Source organism: Festucalex cinctus, chromosome 5, assembly GCF_051991245.1.
Source record: "Festucalex cinctus isolate MCC-2025b chromosome 5, RoL_Fcin_1.0, whole genome shotgun sequence".
Classification (NCBI taxonomy): domain Eukaryota; kingdom Metazoa; phylum Chordata; class Actinopteri; order Syngnathiformes; family Syngnathidae; genus Festucalex; species Festucalex cinctus.
Window position 1 is genome coordinate 7,568,318 of NC_135415.1, and position 26,971 is coordinate 7,595,288.

A 26,971-nucleotide genomic window follows, 5' to 3' on the forward strand; every position below is an offset into this window, starting at 1 on the left:
AATAACATTTTGACTTGGCAGTACAGACCGAAACTGTCAAAATTAAAAATAAATAAATGACTGAATAAACGACTAAATATATACATAAATAAATAAATGACTAAAAGTGAAAATAAAAACGGATATAAAAAAAATACAAAAATTAAATACAAATGTATTTATTTATGTGTGTATATATATATATATATATATATACATACACATACATACATACATATATATATATATATATATATATATGTGTATTTTTTTCTTTTTATTTCCATTTTGTATTTATTTTTGTGGGATATAATTTTTGAATTATATATTTTTTTATATCTATTTTTATTTTCACTTTTAGTCATTTATTTATTTTAAATTTTGGCAGTTTCGGTCCTCCATAGCAGCCAATCGTAAGTTGTTTTAAGAATTTCCAGCTCCTATTAATGTCCACACGAACACAGGCACATTTCCCCTTATCTGCAAAGTATTACCATCCAGCCAGGAAAAGCATTTGTGTGTGGACGTGCACCTATTTGACACTGGACTAGACGCTATAAATGTCTTTGCAAACACACCTGTGTACGTGTGGATTTTGATCTCAACAAGCTGAGAGCTTGCAATTCATTTAGGCTGCTCTTTGACTTGGTGTTCCCTGAGCGCACCGGTAAAAGTCGCTGTCCACACGTGCAGGGCCGTTCCAGCAGAGAGGGTAAGGAAGAAGAGGAAGGCCACTTGGAAGCCGAACCAATCCACAACGCCCCCGGCCAAAGCGCTGAACATCAGCTTTCCCAACACTTCCAGAGTTGCCAGGAAACTGTAGTGAGTGGCCTGAAATGAAGATCATGTATACAATGAGTAGTGACATTTATCAAACAATTGATTGTTGAATATTCTGTCATAGAAGTGGTTGTGGCTTAATGGTGTGACTGAAGTACCATAATTGTGGCAAAATAGAAGACTGCAATTTGAATTATTGAAGGCATGAAGAAGATGAAGATGATGAGTTGCAGGACCATTATTAGTACATTTAAATACAGGTCGTCTTCACACAAATGACTCGATATACCTCTGCTCTCTCCTGAGTTGCTAATTTTTCTATTGAAGCTTTTATAAACTGTCCAAACAATCAATCAGGAATGCATTCAGTGACTTCAGTCGTGTATTTTTTTTCCACGTCTCAATATATAGCAAAACATGTTTTTCCCTAGAATGGTGCAGTTCTATTTGTGTTAAAGTTTTTATTCCAATTTAATTTTTTTTTTGTAGTGTTTTATTTTTTTGTAGAGAAGTTGTGTCATGTGGAACTTACTAAAATGATGATGATAATATAATGAATAAGCTTTAAGAGTAGATGAATAACTTATAAAATCTGCTTTAGGGTAATTGTTGTGTTTTCCAGTATATCGTATATGTTCAACAGGTTTTCTTTTTCTTTATTATTAATTGTTATGCCAGCTCAGCTTGCTTTTAAACAACACACAGAAAAAAAGCTGTTTTTGTGTGATTTAATAAACAAAACAAAAAAAAAGGCAGATACTGAATAGCATACATTTTTTTGTTTTTTTATTTTGATCCATAGCCTATTAAGTTTTTTACATTAACATTTTATCATAATAAGAATAGTAATAACAATTCTAATTATAACAATTATTATTATTATATTATTATTATTATTATTATTATTTGTAATTTATTACTTTTAGATTTCTAGAATTTTCATGCAGCAACCACTTTTCTGTGCTGCCAATTTGAAATATCTTTATTATTGTTATTATTATTATTATTATTATTAAGGGCTCCAGACTAAAAAAAAATTTTTTTAAGGTGCATAGTGACCAAGTCGAAGATTTAGGGGCGCGCACACACTATAAATTGACTTGCAAAGTAAATATTCATCCCACTCATTATTCCTGATAAATTGGCTGAGCAAATTTTAGTTGCACTGTCTCAAATTTTAGGGGTAAAATGCCACCATTTAGTGGTAGTCTGGAGTCTTGTTAAGCAATGTAAATTATATATATATATATGTTTTAATCCAATCCATCAATTAATTGGAAAAATAATTGACAGATTAAGTTATTATTAAAATAATTAGTTAGTTGTAGGCCTAATGTACACACACAAAGTTCTTAAGCACTTACATAATTTAAATGCATGTTTATTATTATTCCACACAGTTGTCAATGTCAAACGTGACATTCATTTCAAGTTGTTCGTAAAATGATTACAAAACATGTAAGAAAAGGAGCAACAATGGATGAGAAAGCACCTCAGAAAGCGAGTGAGATCATATGGCCTGCGATGATGGACGGAAGCCAACAAAGAATTGGATCTGATCTCAGCCTTGAGGCTTTCAGGATGGAGTGCGAATGAAAGATATTACCTAATCTCTCCCAGATTTCCCCTTCTTCCCTAGAGTGATGCATTTAGCAGGTAACTACAGCATAACACTTCAAATTGCAGGCCAATAAATATTGAGCATCTACTTCAATATATTTCATTAGAGAAGAGACCTGAAATGCTCCGCCGCATAGTCCTACTGTAAATATGACCATTATTCTATAGTCATTTTAAAACACCTCCGCCAGATTAGAGCAGTTCCATCTGTCAGCACTTTATCACTGCAAAAGACATCATCACTCACTGGGATGCGAATGAAATGTGACGGTGATGAGTTTGGAGTGACCAAGCACACCCAAGAGCCCGTGTGACCACATCTAAGTGGCGTTGCTTTATTCCAAGCAACTTGTTTCACAGATTTGGTTTCTTTCTCTTGGGGATCGTTAACAAGCACTCATACTATCAGCTTTCAGTCACTGGATAGCTCTACCTTCAATAACACTCACATACTTCCTCGTGCACGGCCACCTAACGCTTCCCTCTTTCTACTGCAGCATGCACACACATGGTAGGAAAAAAAACAGTATGTGTCATGAGAGCATTTCAAAGGCACCATCATCATACGTTTTGGTCAATTCCATTTGCTGCAGTAGCAAAACAATTTGTATGTCAGCAAAGGTGCCCGTGATTTTCTTTCCTCCTTTTAATTGTGCCTTTCTTCTGCACTTGAAGCATGCCGGCAATTAAAATAATAATTTGTCACCTTGAGATTGACTGAGTGAATGGCTGCGCTATGACAACGATCACCTCCAGGCAATGATGGCCCACTTACGACGGGGACAAAAGGAGTTATGTCAAAGAGGAGAAGACGGGGGGAAAAAAAAAAGTCCGGATGGAAAAGAGAGCACTTAAAGGACCAGAGATGACAAAGAAGTGGAGTGAGCTGGTTCAGGGGGGACTCTTCCAGTGAGGAGGGGCGGGGAGGGTCAAAGAGGAAGGAAGTAGTGAATAGAAAGTGGGTCTGCTCAGACTTTTTGAAATGTTGCAGGTGGAAACCGCTGATGGGAAGTGACAGGCGGAGTGGGTGACGGCAGCTAGACGGTTAGGTGGGCTGGAATTGCCTGACTAGTAGGGGTGTGCCCAAAAAAAAAATATATATATCGATTTTAATTTACTACGATTCAGAATCTATTTTATTTAAATTATTTCATACTGTCTTCTTCTTGTGAGTGTGCCTTTATTGGGAGTGCTGTTCATGTTGTACATGATGTGGCCACTTAGGGGCAGTGTGGTTCCTTGCGTTCTGATACACTGCTAAGTTGTAGCAACATTAGAGAGTAGAAGAACAAAAGTCACAATCAAGTTATGCCAGTATTTTTATTTTATTTTGTTTTTGAAACAACAGCCTTATTTTGAGTGATAAAAGTGCCGCAAGTAGCGTGCTAATTAGCGTTAGCGGGTCAATGGCATTTTCCATTGTGCGTTAGCTACGTTTGGGAAACAAGCTAGCAAAGTGCGTTTGCATATTTAAGCGTGCACTGTGTGTAATTTTCTTCGTTTTGTGTGTTTAGATTTACAGTTCACCTCAACTGGAGTGTAATAAACAGCTTGATACTGTAACAATTGTATTTGTTAGTTTGAGTTCAAGTTGCGTGGGGGACTAATTAGAGCAGGGGTGTCCAAACTTTTTCATTTGAGGGCCACATACAGAAAATCAGAAGGACGCAAGGGCCACATAATGTTATGAAGAGAAATTGTGTTTAGAAATTGTGTCCTAAAAATTGTACAAATAATTTATTTCGGCTTTTGCATATTTTGAAAAATGCTACAGTATATAAACCAATTTATTTGTAATATGGCAGTAGGGTTATTATAGTTTTGGAATTTTTCATTTTAGTTAGTTTTTATTAGTTTTCAGAGTGGTTCTGTTAGTTTTTATTAGTTTAGTTCTTTAAAAAATGCTTAGTTTAAGTTTAGTTTGTTAGTTTCAGTATTAGTACTAGTTTTTTTGTTTGTTTTTTAAATGTGTATTACTTGTGTGCAATATTTAAAACCCACCATGGGAGTGACGTCATTTGAAGGTGCTTTTCTATTGGCTGCTGCTAGATGACGTCACTTCTGTGTGACATACTTTCAAACATCATTATTCCGGTTTACATCCAAATAAATAAACTAAAAATCACATTTAAAATCATCCCCAAAGGCTCATGCATTAAATTAATTACCAAACACTAAAACGAAGGACGTTTGGTATAATTATAGTTAGTTTTAGTTAGTTTTGTAAACATAAAATGTAGTTTCAGTTAGTTTTCATTTTTTTAAAAACACTTTCGTTTTTATTTTATTTCGGTAACAATATTGTTTTTTTTATTTTAGTTTTAGTTTTTTCATTAGTTTTAGTTAATTAAAATAACCTTTAATGGCACCTGCTTTTCGATAGCCTCCCTTCTTACTTTGACCATCTCCAAACGTTTTTGTTTTATTTTATTTGAACTGAGTTAAATGCCATTTTTAGCATATGTCGCGGGACACTGAAAAATGGACGGCGGGCCGCAAATGGCCCCCGGGCCGTAGTTTGGCCACCACTGGATTAGAGTGAGAGAACACAGGAAGTGAGGTACACCAAGTGTGTCCCTATGAGACAGGAATAAAGACACTTTCTTTACATTTCAAAACTTAATAAATGTGGGGGGTGGGGGGGGGGGGGGGGGGGGTTACATTTTAATGTCTCCATTTGTCATTTTGTCTTGCAAACCAGACTGGAGTAAATCATGACGATTCTTTGCACATCTATAGTTTGAAGCAGAAATCATTGTCAGTCAAATAATTTTGATTCGAAAATTGATTCTGAACCGGAAATCAGAATCGAATCGAATCATAAGAGTCAAAGATTCCCACCCCTACTGACTAGCTCCATTTAGTTGTTACAGGAAATCAACTAACATTGATTAAATTAATGACTTAGACTTAGATTTATACTTGACTTTATTGATCCCTTTGGGATTATACTGAGATAGACGATCTTGGTCAAAGAAACAAAAGGAGAGCTCATGTGGTCAACATGAGATGACCTCACACTTAAAAACAAAAATCAGGTAACTCGTGACTGTTACCTGAATGCTTTCCTCAGCCCTCTGAGTGCAATGCATCATGGTCGTGAAGGTGAGCGTGGTGATCAGACCACCCAGGAAGTGTTGAACGCTCATACTCAAGACAGCCATACCTGAGGGAGACATTTACAACATTGCAAACCAAAAAAAAGATAATCTTTAGCCCGCTAATGCTGCGACACCTCTCGTCGAACTCAAAGCATGCTGCTGAAAAGTATTTTCTCACAAACGGCACCCGCCCCCCGCATTCGTCCCCAAAACACATGTAGTGTATCCTCTAAGGGGAAGCGCAGAGAGGTGTCGGTGAGAAACACAGAGGAACCACAGAGCTGATCTGTCACCGCTCCTGCGAATGCTGAATTATTCACTCAAGCTTCCAGAGTTTGTGCACAATAAGACTCTTCAATCACACAAGACACACACACCCCCACTCACACAACGATCAGACCGAAGCTGTGGAAGTAGAAGGTTATCATGTAATATTGAAAATTCCGAAACTGAATGTTTTTCCCTTTTCTTTTATTTCTGATTCCATTTTCCCTGATATTTTTTGTTTGGGCTTAAAAGCGAGGGGGGAGGCCTTCACTTCAGTCTGAGAGGCTGAAATGGGGAACAGACAATCGGCGCAGATGAAGGGCGCTCGCTCATCTGATTCCCAAATGCTTCCAGACGGGCTGTGCAACTCAATCACGTGTCATTCAGGCAATAACGACTGAATGGCTCTCTGGAGAAAGAACACCAACCTCCGCTGAATAATTTAGACGACTTTTATTTTGTTCTATACTTGCAATCATTTGGCTTTACAATGTTTGTCCTATAGACATGTGATTCCCAACATATATCACATTGCACACCCTTCAAAAGAATAAGTATGAGAAGTAGTATTTAAAAAAAGAAAGAAAGAAATACTGAAATAAACTTGAAATTAATTTTAGAAATGACAATTTATCCACTGTTATAGGGTTTTTTTTTGGTGTTTTTTTTTTTTAGTGTAAAAAAACTAAAACAAATAAAAGAAAATCAAAGGGCAAAACTATCACTGTGTTAATCACTTTGCAACTTTTTTTTATTTATTTATTTATTTATTTTTTAAAGCACCACACCTACTGTGGAATTACACAACATGGAAGTTAAAGGGCCTTAATATCAGTTTACATTCCTGGAATCCAACCTTACAGAACACCGGTGGCATTGTTAACGCCAATACAACACTTGTATGTCACCCATATACCTAACATAAAGACAGCATTAACAACACAACACATTAAAGTTCAAGTGTTGTTTGTGCTCATCTACTTAAAGGGGAAGTCAATGACAATGTAATGTAAGTCTAAAAACGACATTCTGATTTGTGGAATATGAATTGAGCAGCAAAAACCGCTTGTTATTATCAATCTGCCATTTTGTCACTTACTGTCAACTGAAAATTACATCATCATCATCACAGTTGCCCAGGTAACGACCAATCACGGCGCAGCTTACAAATGTCACATGACTAAACTCAGGAAAACAGGGGAGCCGTGATTAGTATTTACCTGAGCAGCTGTGATGTAATTTTCAGTCGACAGCAAGTGTCAAAATGGCTGCCCCCTGAGATGGAGAAGAACAAGTGGATTTTGCTCCTTAATTCATATTCCTTAAACCCAATATTAATCAAAATACTATGTTTAAACGAGTGATGCTTCTTAGAACACATTAGCATTTGTTATAATAGGTATTTTTTAAGCACTGGCATTTATGCACTTCTCCCGGCCAGACTTCTGACACACCCATGAAGTTTTCCTTAGACTGAATGAATTTCATTGAAATCCAAGAAAAAAAGATAAAGCACACTTTAAAATTGAAAAGGCCTTACACTTTGAACGAGAGCCTGTTTGTTTTTGTTTTTTTTTGTTTTGTTTTTTAATTCTTTGTGAAATAACTCCAGTAAATAAAATTGAATCCAGTTGTGTCAAACTCATATTAACTCAGGGGCCACATGGAGGAAAATATATCACCAAGTGGCCCGAATCAGTAAAATAATTGTATATAACATCAATTAATAATCGTCAATTCTACGCGGATTTTCGCTATTTGTGGGCCAGCCCTAAATTACGGAGCTCAGCTGTAATCTATAGTTCCAAAAAGTAACACGAATGCCAATAAAACATGGCAACACTTTGCCTGTATGAGTTCTGGATGTCTTAAATCTACCTGTTTTGCATATATATTGTTCCCAGAATGCAATGTAGTAATAAAGTTATAAGGACGTTAATTCTTGTCATATGTATTTGTGTTATCAGTAATTGAATTTGTGTCTAATTTACACATTTGTCGGTCTATGATTTTTTTTTTAAGAAAAATTTAAACAAACCTTACCTTTAGGTTGTGTGTAAAATAATGACATCTAGGACGATTCCATGTACAAGTTGCATTGCTCATCTGAGGTATGCTTGTGAAATTACGAATTTATGTTTTGATTGTGGCCGGCTGATTTATTGGTCTGGCATTACAATTTTGTTGTTGTTGTTTTTTACTAGTGCTGGGCAATATATCGAATTAATTCGGTACATCGTCATTTTAAAAAATCGAATCGTTGAAAATTTGCTAAATCGTGAAATCGGATTTTGTCTTCTGGATGATTAAAAGCTGTTGTTCTTATGTTCTGTTACATCCAAATGCTTTTATGTGTTGTAATTTTTCACAAGTGGCAGAATGTTGGATGGGTGGTTTACAAGACATGTTTATATTAACTACCAACTACTTAATTGTGGCATTTAAGCACAAACTATGAATGTTAAGATTATGTTAGAACTGATCTAGAATCAGTATACGTTACTGGTGTCTGAACATTTTGCACAGGAATTATTTTTGAATAAATGAAACCTTTAAGTAAACGTTTGTTGGATTTATTAGGTTAAAATCGATTAAAATCGTAATTGTCCTGAAAGACTGCAAAAATCGAGATTTTATTTCTTGGCCATATCGCCCAGCCCTATTTTTTACTTTACAAAATTACCTCGGTTCAGGCCCACAAAGGGGTTTAATCTGGCCCGCGGGCCGTATGTTTGACACCCCTGATTTAATCAGAACGCAGTGCTTATGACGAAAGGCATGATTGGAGTTCTATTAATAGCCTACCATGCTTTAGATTAGTGAAATAAAGTAACAGGCATTTTCCTTTATTTGACATTTTCCATTCAAAACAGTGGTAGGATAAATACAATGAAAGCCTTCTGGAAGTCTCTTTTAGAGTATTATTAGTACTTGCAGTGTAAATTATAACTGCATCCAAACTTTTTAATCTCTTTGTTTCATTTTGTGCATGGGCCTAAGTACTCATACAAATTGTGATAACAAACCAGAATGATTATTATTAAACCTCTGCAATGATAATATTGCTCAGGATTGCCAGAGGAGATACTTTTTATGACTTATTATGATGTGGTAGATTGCAGTGATGCAGAATTGCAAGGCATGATTGATATTTTGGATGCCTTATTTAACATCTCAGCCTGATTATTTTTGTAAAGGCAGACTGTTGTGAGGATGTTTTTGCCACCGAATACTAGTAGATTCTCGATGAGAGAAAGCAGCTGAGAAATGTGACTGTATTTAACTGTCTCACCTTTCATGAGTGGCGATGGTTCCAGCACAGTGAGTAAGGAGCTCTGGAAGACCATACTGACGGTCCGCAAGACGAAAACACGTCGCATCAGCGCGCCAATGCTAAGGAAGGACAAACAAATTGAGATCTAGCAAAAAAACAAAAAAACTTTTTGCTTTCGTTTGACAGACAGAGGCAAGACGTTCGCATTTTCTCTTCATGTCTCACATATACACCGGCATGCACGCGCACGTAAACGCACACACGGGTGCTTAAGTAAACAAGTCCCCAGACACTAATTGATTCGCTGTTAGAGCAAGAAAATCATCCCCCTGTGGTTTTGGTTCATGACGTAATCAATAAGCTAACGAGAACCCCAGCATGGGGAAGATAATTAAACACTGTTAATATCCACCCACAAACACACGCATGCACATGAACCCACACTGCTTTTTGACATCAAGGATTAGCAATGCCAATCACTCAGGGGATACCTGCCACTCAAAGAGATAGTGTGTGTGATTGTGTGTAAAAACAATAAAGATGTAAGGGTGAAAAAAATACGACGTTTTATGTGGCATAAAATAAAGCAAAATTGAAGTCTATGATGGCCTGTTTAACCTTGCTTGTTAAATCATTTATTGCATTTTGACAGATGCCCTCAATTTTTTTTATTTTATATATATATATATATATATATATATATATTTTTATTTTTTTTTTTTTTTTTTACTTTGTTCCAAACTGTAAGCACTAGGTAGGATTTTTATTTTATTATCTAAATGAGGTTAATATTCATCAGTATATGTAACGATTTTTACTCTCATACATACTGTCTGCATGTAAACACACAGCCGCTAAATTAAAGGGTTGCTTCACTTATTTAGCCCATTATAGCAATAAAAAATTAATATTTTGTCTATAATTAATTTGATACTTTCATTATTTTTTGCATACAATTAGTACCTTTGAAAACACATTTTGCAACTTGCTGTCGACTGAAAATGACATCACAAGGGCTCAGGTAACCAATCACAGCTCACCTGTTTTCTAGGTTTGGTCATGTGACATTCACAAGCTGAGCTGTGATTGGTTACCTAAGCCCTCATGATGTCCTTTTTAGTCAAAAGCAAGTTGCAAAATGTGTTTTTAAAGGTACTAATAATTGTACATGAAAAATAATGAAAATATCAAATTTATTATAGTCAAAATATTGTTTGACTGCCAAAAATGGCTAAATAAGTAAAGTATCCCTTTAATTAAACCCGTGATTGCTCGGTTCATGCTCTCAGGGATCCAACACCCACCCAAGTGATTTAAAACAACCTTTCTGGAAGTCACATTCAATTTAAAAACAGTCTGGTCTCATTTACACAACTCCTGTGATAGACTAATCAGAAAGTCTAACATGTTTGCAGCTATAAATTCAACAGTTATGCGTGTGCGCGCGCACCCTGAAGAGATTGTGTGTATTTGCACATGTGCGCGTATGTTTGCGTGTGTAATTGATTTGCCGCTCATGCTGTTCTCACACCACACAACAGACACAGGGGGGTTCCCTGAGTTCTCCAACAAGGCTATGTTTACTTAAATTACTGAACATACTGAGCGGGTATGCGTGCATACATACACACACAGGAGAGTGTAATAGAAAATAAAGAAAACAGGCAGCATGCACCAGAGTGAGTTGTGTACACAAAAAAACTTGATAGGAAGAAAAAAGTAAGAGCAGAAAGAGAATGGGGATGATTTTGAGAGGCACTGCAGGATTATAGACAACATCATACTGAACCACCATTGGTGTTGTATCAGTGCTCTTCGTGCACATATTTGTCTTCTTGGATTTGTTATTTTGAAAGAATTGGGGGGGAAAACTCCAATTGTACACATGCAATTAATGATGCAAAAAGTGATCATACAAAATTTGATTATGAAGCTAAAGAATGCAAGATGTAGAAATGTAGAAATTGGGTGTAAAAGCTAAGAGGCTGAATGGAAAATTTTGGAATGATATTGAATGATGTGGAATTATACACAATGTCCTGGAATGAGCTGAACAGTTTAATAATAATAATAATAATAATAATAATAATAATAATAATAATAATAATAATGCATCAGATTTATTGAATCAGCCAATAAATGTAGAAATTAGATTTTAATTTTGGCCTTTTATTTTCAAATTAAAAAAAAGGGTGGGGGGGGGGATAAGGTGACCAGTTTTAAGTTGGAACAGTTGTTAAAAAATATATATAAATAAAAACAAATTGGAGGAGAAAAACAACATATTTTGTTAGTTATTTGTGGGTGTTTTAGTATTGAAAATGTTGACATTTTGGTGAGTGGGAATAATTGGTATGCTGATAATTGTTCCCAATGTGAATTGAATGAGCTGAATGATTTAAATTTCAAATAGGAGTGTTTTGAATCTGTTAAGTTGAATGTGTCATTGAGAATTAATAGTGATTTATTTTTTTGGGGGGGCGAATTTTGGGACAAATGTACTTTTATTATTAAAAAAAAAAAAAAAAAAAACTGTAGACCTGCAGCATGAATTGTTGGAGTGTGCTGAAATTGCAATTGAACAATGAATGATTTTGGGAGAAAAAATAAATAAAAAATTGATCACAGTAGAATGTGTGAATTTGTGAAATTATTAGGTGAAAATCTTTGTATATTAGGCTATAATGAAAAATGTGATATTTGTGTGAATTTTTAGAATGTTTTAATAAATCCTTCTTGCGGCACGGTGGATGAGTGGTTTGCACGTCCCCCTCCCAGTATTGAGGACACAAGATCGAGTCCAGGCTCCGGCTTTCCTGGGTGGAGTTTGCATGTTCTCCCTGTGCCTGCGTGGGTCTTCTTCGGGTACTCTGGTCTCCTCCCACATTCCAAAGACATGCATGGCAGGTTAATTGGGCGCTCAGAATTGTCTCTAGGTGTGCGTGTGAGTGTGGATGGTTGTTCGTCTCTGTTTGCCCTGGATTGGCTGGCAACCAGTTCAGGGTGTACCCCGCTAGTGCCCGAAGCTCGCTGGGATAGGCTCCAGCACCTCTGCGACCCTTGTGAGGAATAAGCGGTTAATTAAGGAAATGGATGGATGGATGGATGGAATTTCAAATGTGAAAAATGTAAATCATTTAATGTGCCATTTGGGAATGACTAATGAATTTTGTTTGTAAAAAGTAGAATTTTTAAAAATCTCTTAAATTTCTGGGAAATCCCATAAATTTTGGATAAAAATATGAGCACACTTGGCATGACTCTTTGGAACATGTTTAAGTTGGAATGGTGAGAATCGGTTGAAGAATGTAGAAAGAATAACAAATCAAAAAAGTGTAGGGAATAAAATAGCGGAATAACAACAAAGTTGAAAGTGTACAATAACAGCTTTCACACAAAACCAATCTATACAGAAATATTGGAAGAATAACTATGTTTGAGGCAAAAGGCTGTGGCATGCTAGCGGTGATGATAAGAAATGACATATTTGCTGATGAAGGCTACCTGAATTGAGCAAGCAGTAAGCCTCCCAGTGACGAGCCGCAGATGGAGAAGCCCATGGCGATGACGCCGTTCCAGAAGCCGAGCTCCCGGGCGGTCATGTGGTGATCCAACAGAAACAAGGGGAACATGGTGACTGCGCCCTGCTCGCCTGTACACAAGGTCAATTGGGGGTGGGTGAAAAACTGACTTAGGACTTGATTTATTTTTGTAGTTTATAAGGGTGTCACGATTTCGATTTTTTATCGAAATCGATCGAAATTACGTCACGATTTCGAGCATCGAAATAGAAGAGAGGACACTCGATTCGATGCCCCCCCCCCCCCCCCGCCGGCGTGCCGCAAGACTTCCGCAAGGATAGACCTATTTTCTATTTTTGCCGGACGCCGCAGCGGTAGGCCTCCGGCAAATGGCAAGCTAGCACAAAACACATCGAGCGGGACAGGAAGACAGAGGCAGTTTCAAAATAAATTTCCGGTTACCTTTCAGAAAAAAACACTCGCCAGCTCCTATTTCGCAAGCTTATCAGCAGAACGTGACGTGGGCGTCGCCGGGCCATGTGCTCATTCACGGTTTAGACACCAGCGAACATGGACGCGGAGAGGTTTAATAAATTGGAGGTGGAAAATATGACACGGCACTTCCTTTTTATAAAGACTGTAATGTATTGTGAGTTTGATGTTCGCGATTGCTTGTTGTGCCCGTCTCGCTTGCCGTACTGAGCGGCAGCCGGACGCGGAAGACAGAAATAAAGAGTGGCGCTCGCCTTGAGCACGCACTGACCCGACTCTCGTTATTAATATACTTTACAAGGACAACCAAAAAAAAGATGCTGCATGGAATCTCATAGCAGAAGAAGCACAGACTTTCTGTATGTTTGTCGTTGTGAAATGCCACATGATCGCGCGCGCACGGTCCCGCGAGATACGTTGGGAAGTGGGCGGCGACGGAGCTGCCGGACCGCAGCTGTGCGGAGCCGGTGTGGATTGACAAAAAAATTGACCCGTCCGGAGCACGCAGTCAAGACGCACCGCACCGCAACCGCAGTCAGTGAAAACCCGGGGTTAGCTGACTTCTCCTGCAGTCATGATGGCAAGCGCGGACAGACACAGCAATGGTGCTTCAAGCCGCTCCCGCTTCTCTCGTCACCAGTTTGGAAACATTTTGCGTTCCCGGTGAGTTATGTCGACAACGTTCACGTTGTCGATAAAAAGACCACAGTTTGCAAGATATGCTATGTGCGCGTACTGTACTCGGCCACGGGAAACACGACAAACATGACGGGACATTTACGCAGGCATCACAAAGATTTAGATTTATCAAATTCAACTAGAAGTGGGAAAACAACGGTCCAACCAACTATTTCATCCTCATTTACAGTGAAACTTCCACACACTTCAGCTCGCGCGAAACGCCAGATCCATAGGTCTATTTATAGCAGCAGACCTGCAGCCTTGGAAAACGCTGGATTCAAACATTTAATTAGTGTACTTGAACCACGCTACAGTATGCCCAGCAACTGTAAATGTTGGGATATAGTTTGTTCAGGCTGTATTTGTTCCATGACTTTGGATACAATATATTTTTTGTTGTTGTTGCACATTATTTTAAGAGGAACGCACAGCACACTGTTGTAACCAAAAACAGTCAATAGATGGCAGGCACCCACTGTGACTTTTTGTTTTTGTTTTTTTATTTTTTATTTTACACTTCAGTAAGAACAAGACGGTTAACTTTATATTGTAAATAAATTCTTTGAATTTGATCATTCCTGCCTAATGTCAATTATCATATATTACATAAATTTACACAAAAATAATATGGAAATTGCATCACCTATATGTAGCCGATCTTTTGAAATAAGATTTACTGTACAATGAATAGAACCAATGATCATAGACTAGCCTTAGCCTACAGAAGCATATGCCTCTGTGTTATAAAGTGGGGGAGCGGAGAAAAAAAAAAAAAAAAAAAAATCGAAAAAAAAATCGAATCGTGACCCCAAAATCGAAATTTAAATCGAATCGTGGAGTTGGCGAATCGTGACACCCCTAGTAGTTTACATGAAAAAAAACAGATTTACACGTCCGAAGAGATGAAGCACATGATGAAAATGATTCTTTGCTTTAATTTAATCTAATAAGTATCTGTTTGAAAATTTTAATACTGTATATTTAAGGTACAGTAAGCATGTAAAACACCTCCTTCAATAACAATCAGTCAGTTGCAATGAGAATTTCATTCCAAGTTCTTCAGCCTGAGAAACAAAACAAGAGATGATGACTGAAGAACCACATACAGCAAACCGGCATGGGGTGCACCTCGGCCTATTCCTGGAAAGTGTCAATAATAGATGCCTGACAAGAAAAAGAATACCCTCAGTCAATATCAAACAGAGGCCTCGCACTTTTCCTAATGCACAAAAAGGAACACACAACAAAAACCGCAGAACTTCCAAGATGAAGCAGACATCACACAGACCTTTCAGTCAAAATAAAAAGTTTCTGTCAGGCAGTCAGCCTTGTGTGTGGTGTTGAGTGTGGGGGTAATGTTCTGCTGAACATTACAGTAAAATATTCAGTGGTGCCGACTACACGCCATTATTATATTAATGGAGACTGACTTCACAAAGACAGTGGGACCAAGGAGCTGCGTGAGTGACAGCTTGGCTCCCAGGTTGCTGTCAAAGACGCACAACACAACCAACGATTCGCTCACTCAGTCAGCCAGGAGACAAACAAAAATAGAGAAAGAGGAAGAGAGACAGATGAAACAGAGTGCAGGCACACAAAAAAAAGAAACATATCTGAGACGCTCCCGATGATCGGGAGTGCAGGAACACAGTGAGAGTGTCACTGCTTTAACAGTGGCGTGACAAATCAACAAAAAGAAACGGAGAGAAGGAAATGTGGATTCGTTGCGCTAGTAACATGTGTCTTTTTTTCACACTTCTGTCACTCATGTTTCCCTGCTGGCAGTTTACATAGCTAGCAGGTAGTCACTACAGTATATCCAAATTAAAAAATACAGTAATTGGCTAACAAAATGCACTTGCTCAATATAGTTACCATAAAGGATTACAATAAAGAAATCAGAACAGCCACAAGTCAACTACTGATCCCGATGTCACGATATCCAAACATCACGATATGAAGGTCACAACATGATAATTAGCACGATATTGTGGGGAGGTTGGCCCAAAAAAAAAAATCACGCTAACAAAAACCCACTATATTTTGCTTCTGTACATAACAGCAGTGCATAAAAGCAACCTACAATCTGTAATAACACTTAATATTCTTAATATTAAGGCACTGACTTGCTAATGCACGCACATATAGAGTTCCTATTCGATTCACAAGCACATTCCCCTTCAACTGACCATTAGTATAGATTTTAAACATAGAAGGGCCAAAACATGCCTTGTGGAAATTAAACTGCACTAAAAAAAACTAGCCACCAGAGGGTGCTAGAAATGCACAAATGGAAATCAACCTGACTTTTTAAACAGCTGCTTTTACTTGTAATATCGTGACATGACGACGACGATATTGTGGCAGTTTTAATATCGTGATATCACTATATTGCTGTTATCGTTACAACCCTAACTACTGAGCACACCAAATTCCCTGCAGCACAGGTCAACTGCAGCCAATGATGGACATCGGGTGTGTGTCTTGACCTCCGCTGAACCCCTGAGACTGGCTCACTGAACCCCCGGGGTTCAATGGAACCCAGGTTAAGAACCACTGCTCTAAAAAGAAGAAATTCTGCCTGCTCAAAAACTGCACTTTCATGCTCACATCATGCCTGGTAAATTGCAAGACTAACTTCAGTGAATGGTGTGGTCAACGTTATTAGTGGACTTGGAATCAGTTTGCTCACACCACATCTTTAACTCAATTGATCCCAAAAATGTATAAATATGTTCTATTTTAAATGTATTAAGTGTCCCAAAGACGTATTTATATGGGGTTTTGTTTTATGTTGTCCTTCTTTTTTTTAATGCTAGAGCATAGAGAAGGCTTTGATGCAGCCTCTCAACTGCAGAGAACGGGTGGGAAAAAATGGTAGTAATGACAAAAACAGCCAGTGGGTGGCCGCAGAATATATTCGATCAACCAGGGCCATGATGAAAACAAGCTGTTTCCCCACAATTTTAAGCAGGTTTGTGAATAATGATTAAACTTAGCTATATTCTAAATAAAAGAAGAGACTCTAATCTTTCTTTTTGTAAGTTCCATGGTTTTATAGCAATAGAACACAATATTCTGTGGGCCTTGCAAAATCAGTCCAAATCCAGTAAACCAGTCGGGAGCCAAGGGAGTGAAAATGGCTGGGAGTGAATAAGTTCATGGGCTAGTTTCCCAAGCTATGTTCCAGCATTTCCTCACATTTCAGTGAAATGCAGTTATTTTTTTCATAAATCTGACCAATTCTTGTGATTGTGAAAGGGCGCATGATGCAAATGTGCTAAAAAAATTACAAAATTCAAATTAAGCAAGGAGGCAGTTGTCACCCACCCCCCCCCCCCCCCCCCCCCCAAACTCATCATTCCAATATTGATCACTCTACGTTGTAATGAGCAGTAGTACCCATGATCCCAGGGTTGTTTACACGTGCTCCTCTGCATGTTATTGAACTCAGTGCTTCCGCATTCAACTAATTATTTCTTTAAAAGACGGGGGTTGGGTGTGTGTGCAGACAAACACAACCACACTGATTATTCCATTCTATTAATATTCTCAAAGCAACAATTGTCCATTTCAGCAGGGATTTCATTAGATGTGCAAAGATTAAACAAACAGAGCAGAGGCGAAAGAAAAGGGGGAAAGGACAGAATCAATGAGGAGGCAACAAAAATAGAGTGGCAGGAAAAAGAAAAAAGATGGGGAAAATTTTGAAATAAATAAAGAGAAAGTCTTTCACATTGAGTGAAAAGAAAGAATCAACAAGGACAAAAAAACGAGTATAAGTGGGGAGGGGGTGAGAGAAGCAAGCAGGAAATGACAATCATGATGCGTTTATTTCCCCCAAATGTGAGTTCAATATGACTCGAGAGAAAGGAGAGTAGTCAGCGATGGAGACAGTTAGAGACAGAGGGATAGCGGGTTGGGGTGGGGGGGGGGGGGGGGTACAACAACACAGACATTGTTACGAGGTTAGTGAAGAGGAAACAGAGGAGGATGTCAGCCTCAAAGAAACTGTACTGTTTGTGTTTACATTAGAGACAGATGCCACAAAAATACACTGAGAGAACCAAAACTATTTCATATTAAGATGGGACGTGACACACAATATAAGCTGGGTTGTTTACTTCTGTTTGTTTAGATGGTTTGTCCATCATGTGACATTACATTTATCTAACAGTGAGATTTCTTTTTGTGTCTGCTTATTAGAGGTTAATGCTTTTGACTCCATTGTAATGTATGTATAACTACATTCAATCACACTGAGAGGTGTTTCAAATATTCAATCTAGAGTTGTGTGGCCGGTAAGTGTATGCAGCTTTAGCACAAGGGACACGATAAGTAAATACCCAATTAGTTGATTGAGTGTTGATGTGTTTAATGATTATTGTATTAAAGCATAATAAAATAAATAAATAAAAAAAATAAAAAATAAAAAATAAAAAACAAAAAATAAAAAACAACTGTTGAATAGATACTAAGAATAACAAAACCAGAAACCCTATACAGTATCTGGCTATAAAAAGTAACAACTGTTTTTATTTACATTTTAAACAGCATCCAAACTTCTTCGGAATCGAGGATCACAAGATAAAACTGCATCCTAACATTGTCTTGATGAATAAAATAACATTATTTAAAACGTCATAGAACTGTTGTGGTTTGGAATACAGACTTCATGTCAGTGTTTACTTCAACACTGTAGCCGTCTAAAGCGTCATTCAACCGAGAAACATCTGTTCTTGGCGTACCTGCTCAACTAACACAAACATTTTTAAAACACATTGCATATTATTGAGCCCCTGTTTGCCCCCTGCAGTTTATTTTGAGACCACAAAGTCAATACTCATTCACCACTCACCAAACCAGAAAAATAACCGTTTTATAACACATAAATGGTGCATACAGGAGTTAGTGTGCTTTCTGTGATTAGTTCGATTGGTGTTTATTAGGGGTGTGAATTGCCTAGTACCTGACGATTCGATTCGTATCACGATTCACAGGTCACGATTCGATTCGATACCGATTAATCCCGATACGAATTTATAACTCGATTGTTGCGATTTTTTTTCATTCAAATTTAGAAAATACTAATCAGTAAGCTTGTAGAGTGTAAGATTTATATGAAAATGTATTATTTATTTATCTGAAATTTCAGTCTTATAGAGGTTGTAATCTGTTTCATGTTTGAACAGCATTAAAATAAAATATTAAGGCTTAATGTTCCGTTCATATAACATTCTTCCATGCTCAAGGTGTGAATCCTAACCCGAAGTCAGACGTTTTGTTGAATATTTTTCCATTAAAAATGGAAGTTTAAAAATCGATTCACACACACACACACACACCCACACACACACCCACACACGCACACACACACACACACACACACACACACACACAAAAAATCTTTTTTTTTTTATTGAATCGATTCGAGAATCGCGCGATGTAGTATCGCGATATATCGCCGAATCGATTTTTTTTAACACCCCTAGTGTTTATAACATAAACTATTATCCGATCCTATATAACTCTGGGATTATTACGTAATCATCTTTAAAGGGGAAGTCAACCCCTAAAAAATTTCTTGACAATATGTTCTATGCAGCACCATTAGTCTAAATATGGTATTCTGGTTATTAATGTGTTAGTGGAATATGAGTTAAGCAGCAGTTTTCCTCAATATCAGAAGGCGGCCATTTTGCTACTTACTGTCGAGTGAAAATGACATCACAGTTACTCATGTCTCAGGTAACAACCAATCACAGCTCAGCCTCAGAAAACAGGTGAGCTGTGATTGGTCGTTGCCTGAGCGCTGCACAACTGTGATGTCATCTTCAGTCGACAGTAAGTGGCGAAAACGGCTGGATTTTGCGTCATAACTCATATTCCACAAATGTAACATTAATCAGAATCTCATGTTTAGACTAGTGAGGTCACAAATAACACATTCCATTTGACAGTGTATAAACATTAATTGCGCAAATATCAATGGCAGGTTTCGTATCCTTCCTAGAGAAAGAAAATAATCATGCCCAAATCATATTTTGAAAATATCAGAATAAAATTAGCAATATTTTTTTTTTATTTTATTGAGTCATAAGTGTTGTCTCTTCATATGCATTCACATCTTACAGAACAAGCCAGAGACCGTAGAGAGCAGCCACAGCATCAGCGAGAGCTCATTACTCAAAGGCATCAGTTAGGAGAACGGGATAAAATAATTTGCAAGGCATTCAATATATTGTGGAACACAGTGAAGACTAGGAGTGTGACGATATATTGACATCGTGATAAATCGTGATACGCTGTCTCCTGATGGATTATCGATACGCCTGCGCAAGTATCGCGATATTTGTAGTTAATATTCAGCCACTATAACGGCTCCATTGTTCCTGACTTATCGAGCAATTACTTGGCGGGCCACTAGGAGGAGCACCTCATAAGAGTGGCGGGGAAATGGACGGAAGTCTTCAGGCAAAGAAGACTCATGAGCTTAGTTTTATATTTTTATATATATACATATATATATATATGTGTGTGTGTTTATGTTTATATTTATATATTATATATTATATTTATATATTTTATTATTATTATTATTATTATAACTATTATTATTATACTATGATTAGTTTTTAATTTTTTATTATCTATTTATTGGTTATTTCTTTTTATTATTTATTGATTTATTTATTTTTATTATTTATTTGAATATTGTTTATTTTATTTTTTTATGATTAGTTTTATCGTAGATTATCGTGGATTTTAAGACCTGAGCAATATATCGATAATCGCGGTATCGTCATATCATGAGATAATCGTTATCGTGAGCCTTATATCGCATATCGTATCGTATCGAGGGGTACCCACAGGTTCCCACCCCTAGTGAAGACATCATCAAGTGAAGAACATATTGCACAACAGTGACATCACCAAGAACTGGAATTCATCCAAAACTGATAAAAAAATAAATAAATTTAAAAAAAAAAGAACAAGAAGAAAACTGGTCCTGGACAGGCTGCCAAGAGGCCGACAGCAACGTGGAAGGAGGAACTGTAGGAATTTCTAGCAAGTACATTTGACAACAATCTCCTATCTTCTTCATAAATCTGAGCTATGGGGGAAGGTTGTAAGACGAAGCCTTATCTTAGAAAGAAAACACCTAAGCTGGGTTAAAGTGTGCAAAAACAAATGTGAAATTTCACAAATGCATGAGGGGAAATGTGCTACGGTCTGATGTAACCAAGGTTGAAATATATGGCCATAATTCCAAAATGCATGTTCATCTTCACCAAAAAGAACACCAGGTCTACAGTGAAGCATTGTGGTGGCAGCAACATGCTTATATGATTTCCTTCAGCTGGAACAGGGACTCGGTGAAAGGTGGAGGGAATTATGAACAGTTCCAAATAGCAGTCAGTGGTTGCACACAAAAAAACCTTCAGGCTTTTGCATGCAGTTTTGATTGAAGTGGCGCCTTTTCATTGCCCGTCTTCATTTTTGTGATTTTGCCACATCTTTAGCTAGTTTTAGCTACTCCAAAAATCCTATAATTGTCCCTAAATTATCACTGATAGTTGCATTTTCCGGGAAATTAAACATTACCGGTCATACCTGATGACAATAAAACAAAAGAAAATATTACACCAAACCTTTATCTCAGGTGTTGTGACATGAGATATGTGTGTTTGTCTGTGTAATGGGGGCTGGGTGGTACTATAGAGCGGGATCAGGGAAGGATCAGGGTGAGATGAGGGTAGAAGGTCGACGAGGACAGTGAGGTCAAATCCTCAGGTCAATGTTGTAGCTTATACAAAAGAGTTGCAGAAATCACTGAGCAGAGTCAGTGACTCGCCTCAAAAATATTATCACACTTTTCTCTCTTAGAAAACAGTCAGGCATTCTACATGCTTCGTGCAAACACACCACTTTCAAAATGTCCTATTAGTCCGTTGACACAAATTTCCACATACAGTCATGAGGAATAACAATTGGTAGAGATGCCAGAAGTTGCAAGTTTAAGTTTATCGTTAGAAAGCTGATGAAATGACGTTGCTTCAGAAGTACTTATACAGTGGGGGAGCGCAGACACATGCAAGTGCATCACTGTGCCCTGTTTTAGTCACTCCCCAAAAAATATGGGTAACTGAAAAAGTGAACGGAAAAAAAAAAGAGAGAGTTTAACTCTTATAGGTTCTATTTTCATGTCTAGTACAATACAGTAATAATACAATTGTAAGGAACTGCAAGCAGACCACCACAGGCAGATGATATAATGTATACAATATAAAAATATATAAAACATTTTACATAAATAATAAATACAAGTGGCGTAATTTCTACTTGCTGTACATCACAGCAATTTATAGTGATGCTACATTGATAGTTTATCCCTTTAAATTGCTGTTTGCTTTTGTTGTTTTTTGCACTCGCTTACTTAAAACTTATTATTAAACACTGCTGCTTTAAAACTATCGCAAGAAAAGATAGAGGAGCAAGCCCCGAAGAACAAGACAGTGCTGTTTAATGGGCCAACGAAATTAATGAGCACCACTTAAGCATTAACTGAATTGCACTTTTCTTGTGTGTCTAAAATGAACCAATTCTTATTCTATACAAAATGGTCAGTGAAGTAAGGACGACATGCACTAAGAGATTCTACATTGGCAAATGTGTTTATTTCTATTCTCATGTTGTTCTGTCCCTCACAGGGCACCATGTGGTGCTTGTTCATTAATTCATCCCTTCCATCAGTCTCCCATCCCTGCAAGTCCTTTTCCCCTCTGGAACATATCCTCCTGTCGCCATAAGTTCCTCTCCTCCCCCACGACCGTCCTCCACTAATGCATGTCTGTGGAAACCATCCAATGCGGACGGTAATACAGATTCAATGCCATTGCTGGGAAGATCTGTCCTCTTCCTTTCGATCAAAAAACTAAATAGAACTTTTCAGAGAAAGGGTCGCTAACCAGAACCACTGATGTTGAACAGTAATGACCCAACAGTGAAGTGCTCAGCAACATTCAAATTTGGGTTGTGTAAAATATATTTTGGCAGTTTTAAATACTGTGAGGCTTAAAACAAACATTTTCCACATTTTAAGATGACTAACCAACATCAAAGGCCGTGAACTGGGGTTTCATAAATTGAATTCTCTTATTTTAAGAGTTTGCATAATCTTGTAATAAGATAAATGGGAAACAATGAAAGTGTGAAAACAATCAGACAAAAGTGCAATATAGCACTTTATTGTAAGCATTTTTTTCCCTGTAAAAATCATCATCCAGTGGTTTCCTTATATTTACTTGCTCATTTTTCCTCTTTCCAGTAAATACACGATACCAGCTCAGTGGTCTAGTGGTAGAGTGTCTAATCTCAGATTGGGAGGTTGTAGGTTCAATCCCTGGCTGGGTCATACAAATCCAATCAAAATGGGAACCATTACCTCCCTGCTTGACACTCAAGTTGGCCAAATTAATATGTATGTATTTTAAGAAAATTATTCCATATATTACAGCTTTAAAAAAGTCAATATTTGATGTTAGTCTAAAAATACTATTTTCAAGACCACTGTGGTTTGATATGGGCCTAGTATTATTTTCTCATTTTTCAATATTTACAGGTAATTTTAAGTAATTTTTTTTTGTTCTGTTAGCAGATAATTTTGCTTATTTGGAATAATAATTTTTGTATTTTACTATATTTTTTTCTTAATCTTTCTATTGTTTTTGGCACAGCATGCATGCTGTGACTTTAGTATGATTAGCACTTGAGGTTGTCATATCAAAAAGATAGGTGTCTATATTTAGTTTTTGCTTCACTGCGAAACTCTGTAAAATCTCTTATGCCAACATGCGCGCAACATGACTGTCGTTACTGGTGGCCAGGAGGTTACACTTCAAAGCAGAGTTGCATGCAATGCAATCATACTCAAGAGTTCATTAGACAGATGAGAAAAGGGGATATCGGCTCGTATTTGTGTTTCAACAAAGACGATTGGGGGTGTGAGGGGGTGCGTCCAGACTGGGAGATCACCAGTCTCTCACAAACATACGCCCACACCATTTCAGCAAAAACAAAACAATCTCCAGCTGAGAATTACATCAGAATGCTGAGGCCTAACATTACAAAGCATTGCTTTTATATGCAAAAGTGAGGGAAATTTTTTGGCTCAGTTAGAGGAATGCAAACAAGTAATATGGATATCAATAAATCAGCAATGCAAAGTAGCAATGATGAAAACATCTAAATTAGAAGCGGCTGATTGCACCCATGGGCCTGTGAGACAGAGAGAGTGCTGTGAGGTGGGGGTTTGCTCCCTAGACAGATTAGGGGCTCCAGCCAGCCTTCATATTCTGTCTAGTAGTGTCGTCTGTTGGGGCTCATCCGATTATGGAACACTCTCTCAAAAACACACATACGACTTAAAAACAAAAGGCCTAGGCATTCTCACACATGTATAAGAAAATGCTATGCAAATGGGAACAGACAATTACATTTCCACCACCCACATGCAAACACACATCAGAATCAAGCGCTCTTCCCTTTCAGTTTACGAACGCCATAAAACAAAGAGACTGTAATCCTTCCATAATCCCCCTTTGCTTCCAAACTTATACTCTTTCACCCACACTCACTCACTGAAATGATCATAAACAACTTTTTCCATTTTATTTCCCCCCAGAACTATGTAGCAAAAGCCTGCAAATACAAAGTACTTACACATACTCAATGTAGTATTGTTTTAATTTGGGAATATATTCACTTTATTTAAACCTATATATATATATCCCAATGCAAACTCTTGACCAGTGTGGTAGGTTCTTTTCTTTTCAGCTAAAAATCTACTTTTTTCTGTGACGTTTCTAGTCTCACGTTACATAGACACGCCAACAGAGACATCTAGTGGTAGGCTTGAATCCTACATACCAACACAAGCCTTGAAAAAAACATTATACAGTAAGATATTCATTAGTACATTATGGGACAAAACAGACCATGTTCTTCTCTGTCCGGACAAAATACTTCAGTAAAAATAAATTAAAAAAACAAAACAAAAACAAAACATTCTCACGTTTTTTTTGTTTGTTTGTTTTTTTGCTGCTGAATAAAAAGAAAAAAGAAAAAAAATACCACTTAATTTCCAAACGTTTGTGAGTATGAAAAATCATTGGTGATGAAAACAACACACACTACACTCTAAAAATATATATTGTCAAAGATGTAGTAGAATGTTTATAAACTTGATAGGAGTACAGAGCAGTTTCTAATATTTTGAATATCATAACACAATTAGAAACATGCCTCGTCTGATATATGCACTGTATATTTCGATTCAAACTCAGAAAACTTCAATAAAAGACAGTTGGGATAGGCTCTAGAAGGGCTTTATTACAGTTAAACCATTTGAATATAAAATAACCTAATGACGATTATTTACACACATCAGATAAGTTTTGAAATCAGGAGTGTTCAACAATGACTAAACATTATTTATTTAAATTTAAAGTGAAGGAAATTCGTGATTTTTGTTAAGATTTTATGAATAAATATGACAACATGCATGTTTTGCTTTAGCAGGACCTTGGTCCTTGACTGTGGCATGACTGCTACACATGCACACATGCTTGTTTAAACATCAGATCAGACTCACCTAATTTGTAGGTGAGTACGTAGAGGACGGTCCAAGCAGTGCCCGGGACAGCCAGCAGCTTTCTCCACACCCTCCATGGCATCAAAGCATCAACTCCCTGTCCTCTTCTGCTGCCATCTGTTTGCTGGCCCCTCACAGGCTCGTCATCCAAGACAGGAGCCCCCCAAACAAACAGGGCCACCCCTGCATACACGAACGTCAGCAGCATAAACATCCAGCTCCACCCGGCCACGTCGATCACAGCTAACAACCCGCCACCAGCAAACACCGATCCGGCTTTATAGCCCACAACCTGGGCTGTGTTACCCAGCCCAAGCTCCCCACGACCTTTCAACAGTCCCACTGCCGCTCCATCCACTGCGATATCTTGAACAGAAGCAAGGGTATTCATGGCAAGCAGAGTTCCTGCTACTCCCCAGATGTGCATCTCCGGAGCCAGAGCAGAACTGGTGAGACATGTCAGCGCCAGTCCAGACACTGTTGCCACCAGCCAGCGCCGCTTGGTGCCAATCTTGTCCACCAAAGGGGCCCACAGCACCTTGAGTACCCATGGGAAATAAAGGATCTTGGTGAAACCAATTCGTGTAAGGGAATGGCCAGCTCCACGCAGGTAGACGGGAAGCAGGGAAGACTGGAGACCGTAAGGGATGCCCTGGACAAAGTACAGTAGGCCCAAGAAGACGAGTTTGTCATTCATGATCTTGCTGCAAACGTGCAGTGGTCCATTGATCAAGTTGTGGTCATCGTTGTTACGGAGGAGCAGATGAATAGGCCGACTCAAATGACCTGAAATGGTAAGAGACGTATGACATTCATGGTTAATGACGCTAATATTTACATTAAGCCACCTTGCAGTTCTAAAGATAGTCGGACACTCAGGGCAATCTTTTAGTTTACCACCCCCGCATCAATTTCGTTAGCCACACAAACCGTTGATGTCATGTCATTTCATTCAAATCAAGTTTAGTCCTCGTTAGCATTTTTTTTGTTCGCTTTAATTGCTTCGTCGAACTGTTAAAAAAAAACCTTCAGTGACATTCCCTTAGCTACACTTAGCTAGCATTCCGGCATGCAGAGTCAGCCAAGCGAATGGATTTAAAACACACACATCACCTTCGCGAACTCGTCTGGGTGCTTTTTCGATGGTTAGTTTGTGACGTTAATGATAGATCAATCTTAAAAGATACTGACAACATAAAAGTTGGTTAAGCGAGCGATAACTCTCCGTTGCCCCTGCTCTGTGCTTGCAATGTTTACATTGGTGTAGAATGAAGTTGTCATGTAGGGAAGGTCTTCTTCTTTCAATTGTTGGCGAATTACAAGCAATGTTCAGGCGTATACCGCCACCTACTGTACAAGAGTGCGCAGTACTCATATCCCCACCTTAAGAATTTAAAAAACAGCTTCCACCTGACCTTATAAACCCCTCATTCTACTAGGGAAGTTACTGACCTCCTTTTGCTGATATCAAACTATGAGGGCAATTTATCAACTCTGGCAAAAACTTCTTCCCCAACTTTACGAATTGAGTCACGAATAGATAAACTAGTCTTTGTAAATGTATTGGGTTTTTTTTTTTTTTTTTTTTAAACATAAGACTTGG

The 26,971-nt window shown here is 37.8% G+C and overlaps 1 protein-coding gene across 2 annotated transcripts; it reads right to left on the reverse strand.

Moving 5' to 3' along the window:
• Positions 1-232: 232 nt before the first annotated feature.
• Positions 233-26,636, reverse strand: slc33a2 (solute carrier family 33 member 2). Of its 2 annotated transcripts, none has more exons than XM_077522568.1 (6): positions 26,560-26,636; positions 25,369-26,154; positions 12,526-12,673; positions 9,040-9,140; positions 5,436-5,545; positions 233-810 (listed from the first exon to the last, which is right to left on the reverse strand). In XM_077522568.1, exons 2-6 carry the CDS (start codon positions 26,063-26,065, stop codon positions 604-606), a joined length of 1,263 nt encoding a protein of 420 aa, XP_077378694.1. In that variant the 5' UTR covers positions 26,066-26,154; positions 26,560-26,636; the 3' UTR covers positions 233-603. The 2 variants fall into 2 exon arrangements, with proteins under 2 accessions (XP_077378694.1, XP_077378693.1); XM_077522567.1 differs by having other exon boundaries at positions 26,482-26,636.
• Between the last annotated feature and the right edge of the window lie 335 nt (positions 26,637-26,971).